The sequence below is a fragment of the Xyrauchen texanus genome, chromosome 16, assembly GCF_025860055.1.
Source record: "Xyrauchen texanus isolate HMW12.3.18 chromosome 16, RBS_HiC_50CHRs, whole genome shotgun sequence".
Taxonomy (NCBI): Eukaryota; Metazoa; Chordata; class Actinopteri; order Cypriniformes; family Catostomidae; genus Xyrauchen; species Xyrauchen texanus.
The window spans coordinates 11,541,058-11,551,302 of record NC_068291.1 but is presented as its reverse complement, the minus strand read 5'-3'; the positions used below and the strand labels follow the sequence as shown (position 1 = coordinate 11,551,302).

The 10,245-nt window shown below is 34.3% G+C and overlaps 1 protein-coding gene across 5 annotated transcripts in view; it reads right to left on the bottom strand.

Annotated features, from left to right (window-relative positions):
* Positions 1-604: 604 nt before the first annotated feature.
* Positions 605-10,245, bottom strand: part of aspg (asparaginase homolog (S. cerevisiae)) — a 55,403-nt gene continuing 45,762 nt past the window's right edge. For 2 of the 5 annotated variants that reach the window (XM_052145041.1, XM_052145043.1), the window contains 6 exons: positions 9,174-9,260; positions 8,456-8,555; positions 7,665-7,727; positions 6,601-6,624; positions 3,901-3,927; positions 605-3,149 (listed from right to left, as the gene is read on the bottom strand). In XM_052145041.1, coding sequence (XP_052001001.1) covers positions 3,105-3,149; positions 3,901-3,927; positions 6,601-6,624; positions 7,665-7,727; positions 8,456-8,555; positions 9,174-9,260 — 346 coding nt within the window. In that variant the 3' untranslated portion in view covers positions 605-3,104. The remainder of the gene's footprint in view (positions 3,150-3,900; positions 3,928-6,600; positions 6,625-7,664; positions 7,728-8,455; positions 8,556-9,173; positions 9,261-10,245) is intronic. The other 3 variants (XM_052145044.1, XM_052145045.1, XM_052145042.1) reach the window with 2 other exon arrangements.

Below are 10,245 nucleotides of genomic sequence, written 5' to 3'. Positions count from 1 at the left end.
ACATCAACCAGAAAGTTAAAGCTCGGTCACAAATGGGTCTTCCAAATGGACAATGACCCCAAGCATACCTCTAAAGTTGTGGCAAAATGACTTAAGAATATCAACGCCAAGATATTGGAGTGGTCATCACAAAGCCCTGACCTCAATTTGATAGAAAATTTGTGGGCAGAACTGAAAACGCGTGTGCGATCAATGAGGCCTACAAACCCGACTCAGTTACACCAGTTCTGTCTGGAGGAATGGGCCAAATATCCAGAAACTTATTGCGAGATGCTTGTGGAAGGCTACCCAAAACATCTGATCTAAGTTAAAAAATGTAATGGCAATGCTACCAAATAATAACACATTTTATGTAAACTTCTGACCCACTGGGAATGTGATGAAAGAAATACAATCTGAAATAAATCATTCTCTCTACTATTATTCTCACATTTCACAGTCTTAAAATAAATAATGATCCTAACTGACCTAAGACAGGGAATGTTTTCTACGATTAAATGTCAGGAATTTCACATATTTTGTCTTTGTGCTTAACATAAGATCTAATAGCACAAATAATTAGACATCTTTAAAACATTTCAGTAATAACTTTTTTCTTTGTGCTTGACAATTTTATTTCACATTTACAGCAACAAACCACATATACATGTATTTCCTATGTACTATGACAAGAGCATTAACATTTGTTTTGCATGTTATATTCCTATACCAATTTTAAATTAGCCTAAAATAGTTTGATTAAAAGTTTTTTCTAAAGTGATCTAAAATTCAAACATGACCAACCTGATTAAGAATCACAGATTAATGGAGAACAAAGCTGACAAAACTAAGTGACAAAGAAAAAAATATTCCACTACATTAATATTCATTTTGTTTTACAAAAATAATACGTTGTTTTGATAGTTACACACATGACAACTGATAACATTTTAAAAGGATAAATCCAATTAAAAAATGTTTTTCTTTTTTAATTTACATTATGGAGACAGCACTAACAGTTTGTTCTGTTTGGACACCACATGCAAATTTTCACCACAATTAAGATTTTGAATAAACAATACATTCCTATAGAGGTATTCATACCTGCAAACATTCGCACACAGACAAAGCCTTTTTTTTTTTTTTTTTTCAGTGGGTTTGACAAATGTTTTTCCCTCATCCTGCTATGAAATGCCCTGACCAATAAAAATGAGCTTTGGATCACGTTAAAGAAGCATTACCAAAACCGGCACTGGTAGCGCTAAAACAGAGTTTTGACTTTGTTGACCACCGATATTAAACCGAAAGAACTCAAAGAAGAAATCCTGAATTAGCAGTGAGTGCCAGAATTTTATTTGGATCAAAAGTCTTAAAGGTGCATTCAGTAACTTTTGTCTTTGTGTTATCTTGGACTTACACTGACACCTAGTGGCTTGGATGCAGCACAATTTGAAATCAATAGTTTTCAGTTTCAGATGCCATTGTAGAAATTTTGAATTCACAGTCAGCCATTATTACTTGAATCAAATAACATGACGGTTACTGTGATTATGCTAGTATCCGGCTAGTCATGTGATTCTAACATGGCAGCCCCAATGTGTGGACCCTCTCCATGTAGAATAAAACAGCTCCTATAAGGTTACTGGTATGACTGGAGTCTTCATTTTAATATGAGTGGTCATGATTTTCTTAAATATATTGCAAAAATGACAATTCATGACTTTAGGAGTTTTTTGAGGAAAAAATGACTGACTGCACCTTTAAAAATTGAACTCTCTCTTCTCATATGGGTTCTCTGAACATGTCAATTATTGCTGCATCGCTGCCTTGCATCCCATAAAAACAATGATCTGAAACAATTTTACACATCTTAAATGTTTCTCTGCCAAATATGAATATTAATTCCATTGCTGTGCACTCAGTATATGTCTTTGTATCAAAACACCTTTGTATATCAAAAATGGCTGTGCTATAGTTAAAAGTAATAAAGCATCTAATAATGGGTCCAACTGAAGATGGGTATTATTGCATACATTTTACAGACTCTTGGATGTCTGTAAGGTTTTTGCACAAATGTAAATAACACAGGTAGATGTGAATGACAATAAGATATAATGTTGTTCCAATTAATAACATTTCTTTTTACAGTCATTACATGTGAGCATTATGCAATGATTTTAAAGAAATGTACATAACACAATTGTACATGGCAATAAGATACTATCAATATTGTTCCAACTGATAACATTTGTTATAAAGTTAATATTATATTTACACAATTCTTTCTATTCACCCCTCAGACTGTGGTGAAGCCTATACATGTTCAGTCAACACATCGTTTCAAAGCAGCTTTACAGGAAATGATGCTATAACAGAAAATTAAGCTGTAATGTCTGTAATGTCTTAGAGTCGTCACTGTGCGGTTTGATGAAAACGTGATTGTAGATTATGTCTTAAGAAAATAAATTCTTGCAGGTGAATTGAAATAGCTTGTGAAAGACCAGCTTAGAGGTGCTTTGCTCCACCAACAAAACAACATTAAAATTGCTTGTAGATCAGCACCACCTATTATAAAGTTGTGAATGTGTTAACGGCGATCATTCGCTTCGCTTTTAATGTGAAAGGGCCATTCGTTGGCATTTCGTTTCGCATCATCGCATCGTCTCTGGTGTGCAAAGGCCTTAACACTTAAAAAAAACATTGGATAAACAAATAACATCCATTAGTCAGTTTCAGACTGTAAACTGTATATATACATACAGTTGACTGATTGTCAGATAAGGGCATTTCTGCATGTAAGCAATAAATACATCATATTCTAATGAACACACTATGCCATAAAACACATCAACATGTTATCATCTAGTTTTGACATCAGTAGTTACAGTACACTTTACTGTAAAATTCCCTGAACTTATACAGATATAGCATTTATGAATCCTTTTCTGTCAACATTACAATACATTCATATCTGATTGCTACTTGTTGGGATGGACTAAAGAATAAAAAAAGAAATAAAATGGCTTGTGCTTTTTTTAAAGGGCTCGCAAAGAAAATCGAGGTTGGCTGAAAATGAGAACGTAGAGGAATAATTGCAAGAAGTGACAGCAAGTAGGATGGTCTCCTCAGGATCTTGTTGGGCAAGCAGTGAACTCGATAAACTCGCCATTCTAGAGAAGAGACAATAAGAGAGAAATGTACTGTATGCACACTTTTGCGCTTACAACGTCAAAGAGGCTGCAGTTTTGAGGTTATTTATTACAAGCACCAGCTATTTCATCACATCATAAAAAGCATGAATTAACAAAAAAGTTTGGGCAGCTTGCAATGTACTATAATTATATATGAATACATTACTCCACTTTAAAGCAGTCATTTTCATGCTTTAACAGCCAAGTATATGTTCACACGGCATTGCTTAAAGCAAATGTTTTTGCTTGTTTCCTGTCTTTGCTTGACATCATAGTTTAATGTCTCCAAAGAAGGAAAATAATAAAAATAAATCCTAAAATGTTAAGTCTGCTTGTTTTTTAGCATCCATTTCATGGCAATGTGATAAGAAAATAAAGCCAGTTTTGCAATGTGCATGTCCAGATTGCATTACCAGTTTATGAAGTGTAAGTTTAAAGCAATATTTCTTGTACAGTTTTTAACTTTACAATCCCCTTTGTTCTGTCCAGATCAATGTGTCCATCAGTAAAAATGCAGTGCATCACAATTCCAGCTGTAGATAAATTCGGTTCACACTCCAGTCTCTTGTTAATTTATGAACAAACAAGCGGTCAGCAAGGGACTACAGTTTGACTATGGTTGGAACATGCAAGTCACCAATCACAGCACAGCTAAGGGTAAACTATGACTGCTTTAGAACAGATAAACATCAAGTATGCTGTGTATAACACAGCTCAAAACACAATTTACCTCTTCCTCATTTTCCTCAAATACTGACTGCAAGAAAAAGATGAGGGATTTTGTTGTTAACTTATTTTGGTGTACACCAAATCATGACACATAAATGGCACTGTTGTATGAATGAACACTCCATGAGAATGGTCGCTTATGTGACTAGCACAGTGGTAGACATATCATTTAAAAGAACAGTTCACCTAAAAATTCTCTTATCATTTACTCATCCTTATGCCATCTCAAACTCGTATGACTTTCATCAGTGGAACACAAAATAAGATATTTTGATTGTGATCCACAGAAGAAAGAAAGTCATAAGTTTAAGATGGCATAAAGTTATGAAAGAAATAGCATTTTTGTCTGAACTTTTCCTTTAAAAAAAAGAAAAAGAAAGATGAACACTTAAACATCTGCAACAAGAACTTTAAGTAAAGTGTAATTTAATACACCAGTTGAAATACATTAAAATACATATGACTGGCTGCATTTTTATGCAGAATCTTAGTTTGAGCTATAATCTGTGTTGCCAGATCTTACAAGAGAATCAAGCGACTTGGTCTGCAAAAAATAAGCCCAAAATAAGTGACTTGCCTCACCAAAACAAGCAAAAATAAATTTACATTTTATGGATGGGGGTGAATGGGTTGGAATTATGTATATACATAATATCAGCCTGCCGGCCGATAAATATTGTAAAGAATGAGGGTTTAAGAGATTTAATGCCCATTGCAATGAATATGCAACCTATGGGGACTAGTTCTTTCAATTAGTCAACTTCCCACTTAGACTTTGGGAACTAGTTTTTTCTTGAATTAGTGCTTAACTTGTTCTCATTCTAAGAGGAAATCAGTGCATTAAACAGCAAAATAAGTATATAGATTCAAATTTCAGCACTTTTAAAATATGCGATTAATCGCGATTAATTATGGAAACATATGCGATTAATTATGGAAACATATGCAGTTAATCGAGCAATATATATATACACTGTATAATATATATATTGCTCGATTAATCGCATATGTTTCCATAATCATTCACGATTAATTGCATATTTTAAAAGTGCTGAAATTTGAATCGAGCAATATATATGTAATATATATATAACATATTGCTCAATTCAAATTTCAGCACTTTTAAAATATGCGATTCATTTAGAAAACATATGTGATTATATATATATATATATATATATATATATATATATATATATATATTGCTCGATTAATCACATGTTTTCAAAATTAATCACGATTAATCACATATTTTAAATTAGCTAATTATTTTGCTGTTTAATGCACTGATTTCCTTCTTAGGAAAGAAGACAGAACAAATGTAAAAAAGCACCAATTCAAGTACAAATTTCCCAAAGTCTAAGTGGGAGGTTGACTAATTGAAAAAATTTGTCCCCATAGGTTGCATATTCATTGCAATGAGCATTAAATCTCTTAAACCCTCATTCTTTACGATATTAATCAGCCAGCAGGCTGTGGCCATCCACTTCAGATATGGAATTCACGTTTTGCACAAGGCCGTCATGCACTGCTTTGAATTTCACACGAAACGTGCTGCAGACAGTGTCCATGTCCAGAATTGCATACAAACCGTACCGTTCTGCCCTACACAAACCAGCATTTAGAACTCACAGAGAGCTGAAATATCATAATCTATGTGAGAATTGGTAAATGCGTTAAATCGCGATTCAAAAAATATACGCGTTTAAAATGTTTAATTAACTGCATGCGCTAACGTGTAACTTTTGACAACTATATTTCAATATATACATACACACTAACTTTAAACTGAACACATTCTATGTTTTTAATGATGCAGGAATCTGATTTCTGCATGCGTGTGGTTTCAAGTCTTAAACATTAAGTTTTGAATTATTATTATTTGCTGATTTAATGCTGAATATTGGCTTATAAAACAGAAGATAGAAAATAAGATGTCAAAAAATATATTTCTTCCACTAAAAACATCAGTACATTCTGGCCACTTATTTGAAGTGTAATATGATACATTTTCATCATGAGGCCAGACTTGAAGAATTTTTTGAATGTTTTCCCCATTGATACATTCACATTTCATTTTCTCATCACTTTGAACCGTTTTAAATGGAAGATAAAGATTTTTTACAACATGAAATGATGACAAACATACACTATATGGCCAAAAGTATGTGGACACCACCTTCTTATTTACAGGTTTGGCAGGTCTCTTAATTCCAGTGAAGATAATTCTTAATGCTACGACAAACAATGACATTCTAGAAAATGGTACGCTTCCGACTTTGTGGCAACAGTTTGTGGAAAGCTTTTTTTTTCTGTTTCTGTGCACAAAGTGAGGTCCATAAATAATTGATTTAATAAGTCTGGTGTGGAAGAACTTGACTGGCTTGTACAAAGCCCAGACCTGAACTCCACTGAGCACCTTTGGGATGAACTGGAACATCGACTATGAGCCAGGCCTTTACAGCATTACATCAGTGCCTAACCTCACTGATGCTCTTATGTCTGAATGGGAGCAAATCCCTATAGCCATGCTCCGACATCCCAGAAGAGTGGAAGCTGTTATAGCAGCAAGGACCAACTCCCATTCATGTCATTGGCTCTGAAATGAAACGTTAAACAATCTCATGTGGTTTTAGTGTTTGGGTGTCCACATAGTTTTCGGCCATACAGTTAAATGACTTGTAAACATTTTTTTCTTTACCTCGTTACCCTCATCTGCCTGATGCTGAAATAGATAAATTGCAAAATATCTTAAAAACAGCTTTGTTAACCAGAAACAAATTTGATGTTTTTTGTGTTTTATTTAGTTTAAAGGGATAGTTCACCCAACAATGAAAATTCTCTCATTATTTACTCATGCCATCCCAGATGTATGCCATCCCAGATGTGTATGACTTCCTTTCTTCTGCTGAACACAAATTAAGATTTTTAAAAGAATATCTCGGCTCTATTGGTCCATACAATGCAAGAAATTGGTGGCCACAACTTTGAAGGTCCAAAAAGCATATAAAAGGCAGTATAAAAGTAATACGACTCTAGTGGTTAAATTCATTCTGTACCTTCAGAAGTGATATAATAGATGTGGGTGTGAAAGACATCAAAATTTAAGTCCTTCAAGGACTTCAAACTTCTTGCCACCAATCACTTGCATTTTATGGACCAACAGAACTGATAGAAGATATTCTTCTATAAATCTTTCTTTGTGTCATATACATCTGAGATGGCATGAGGGTGAGTAAAGGAGAACATTTTCATTTTTGGGTGAACTATCCCTTTGATATTTAACTAAACTTGATCCTCTCTATAAAATTCATCAGTCTGTGGAAATGTAGGAATATATATATAGCTAGCTCTGGAAAAAATAAATAGACCACAGCGGAATGATCAATTTCTCTGGATGTACTATTTATAGGTATGTGTTTGAGTAAAACGAACATTTTAGTTTTCTCCTCTAAAGTACTGAAAACATTTCTTCCAAATTACAAATAAACATATTGTCATTTAGAGCATTTATTCTGGTCTGAACATACTGCATCTTTTTTGTTGTTTTGACCAGTTGTCATTTTCTGCAAATAAATACTCTAAATGACAATATGTTTATTTGGAATTTGGGAGAAATGTTATCAGTAGTTTATAGAATAAAACAAAAATGTTCATTTTACTCAAACACTTACCTATAAATAGTACATGCAGAGAAACTGAACATTTTACAGTGGTCTCTTCATTTTTTCCAGAGCTGTATGTATGTATATATATGCTCTGTACCTGAGTTCGGTATTGAGCCTGTTGTAGGAACTCAACAGCTTCCTCATGTCCAGCAGCTCTTGCCTACAGGGAAGAACGGCCCATTAGTGAAAGACTACAGGAAGCACAACAACATTTTTAAAATGTCTTTATAGACCAGTTTGACATCTGATTTTCCAACAGAGAAGACACATTTTTTACCTGATGCAACATTATAACCAACAAACACTTTTGGTATTTAATCCTGTGTGTTATTAGAGTCGTATAGATTTATGAATCCAATGACACTGTACACATTGTGTATTGTGCTTATCAATTTTACACAGAGTTCACCGCACCTTTTAACCAATTAAATACCATTACATTTCCATTTGATTACTGGATAAAGATTTTTTAAAATCTACACTATACAACAGTTTTTTCTGGTCCTCATTTTTATTTCAATCAAAATCACTGGAAATTGTCTACAGACATCCGAAGTACAACGGCACTCTTGCTTGTGTGATATTGCTTCTGTAAATAAAGAGGTTGCTGACCAGATTTACATTTTAAGGTCAGGTACCAATCCTCAGAAGTAATAAGGTATATTTAAAATGTTTCACTTATTATTGTCAAATGACTTCAGTAAGACAAGAGAGTCCTAATCTTTCTGAGTGCAAACAAAAGTAGAAAAAAAAATTCACTAACTTTCAATGACTAAGATTTTATTTAATTTTCATGACATTTCCAGGTCTGCAAAATCACAATTTTCGAATTCCCTGATAGGTTTTTCATGACGCTGGGAACCCCTAGAAACATCTCCATAAACTTACCACTTCAATAGGCATCTGTCCATCATAACTTGACATGGTAAAATCGGCCCCAGCCAAGTGCCACATTTCCAGTCCCTCCAAGTCTGCACTTGCGGCAAGACTGTAACACACACACACACACACACACACACACACACACACACACACACACACACACACACACACTGTGGGCAATCATAAATCCTAACACCGGAAGTTCACTGGCTATTACAATTATTCGCTATAATCTACAAGATCTGTTCTTAGTATAGAGCTCCTTTATCATTACTAGTGAGGGGTGATACAAGTGGAGGTTTTATATCTTGTTTTAAAAACAGATACAGTGGCAAAACAAAGTATTTGAACCCTTTGGCATTACTTGCATTTATGTATAAATTTGTCTTCAAATCTGGTTTGATCTTCATCTAAGTTACAATAATGACCAAACGCAATCTGTTAACTAATAACAGACAAATTATTTTATTGTTCTTGTACATATTAAATACATAATTTAAACAAAATCTTTAGTGATATATGAATGATGTAGCTGAAGGTTTGAAGGTTCACTTGTTGTCATGTTTAGAGCCAGACTACAAGGATATCTTTGCTTTCTCAATGCAATGTTGTTCGGGAGCATTCTAAAAGCTTATGAAAGTCCCTGAATGTCTGGTCAAACCTGAGTTAACACCACAGAAAAAGGGGGGGCGAGAAGAAATGTGTGTGAGTTTTTGTGAAAGACCTGCACATCTCAGTTCCAGCATCCTCCATTTCATCACGGAAGAAGTGAGCTCCAGTTTTCCTTAGCAGCTTCACTACATCTTTATGCCTACAGACAGATTAGATAGACATATACAGATACAGATGAATTATAGGAAGCCTTAAGAAGGTCATACAGTTTTTTAATTTACTTCCATTATTGAAACATATGAACAGAATTAATCAACACCCTGTAGAACTGCAGAGGCGTTGTATAATAAAAACATCCTTCTGACATTTTCTACAGTCTTCTATCATGTGTAAAATTGAGACTGGGTTAAATTAACAACCTTTTTACATTTTTGTAGGAAAATGTAAGTGGTGACAGGACACGAAGAATGGTGCGTTCAAGTCAGAATGATTGTATTTATGAGTTAAGCACACACGAATGCCACCACAAAGTCGTAATTACATTTGGGAAACTCTGGATTTTCTTCAAACTTAGAGTTGTGGGTGTGTGGACTTAAGAATTATGGCAGAAGCAAACTGTTATCTGTAATTATTAAGTTTTGCTTGAGGATTCTGACTGTGCAGTCTAGATTGTAAGCACTTTTTTGTACTGTTCAATGAAGAATATCGATAAAACTTGCCAGAAAACAAGACTAATTTAGCTGCTTTATGCAGCAACAAGCATTTGCAACAAAACTACATTGCCCATCATTATATGTGGGCAAAAAAGAATGATAAAATAGATAAAGCATTAATTACACACTTAATGCTTGGCTTTGCTCTTCATTTTGTTGCATTGGTGGTATAAAAAGATTCCTACGTTCGCTAGTAAGGTTGACCAACATGGTCTTTCTGGTGAAGCTGGCTAAGCTAGTAAAGAAGCCTGGTGGAGACACCACCACAAAACATAAGATGGTGAGCAGTAATGCTAGTCTTTTCATCAGGGGTTGCTTTGTGGCCAAAGTCAAAAGAGTCCACCCCCGAGTCTCTATGTATTCAAGTCACTAGATATGACTTGAATCCCTGCTTCAAAGCATGTCTATGGGATTTTTTAACCTTTTTGATGACTTGCCAGACTAAAATCTCACCTTAACAAGACACATGAT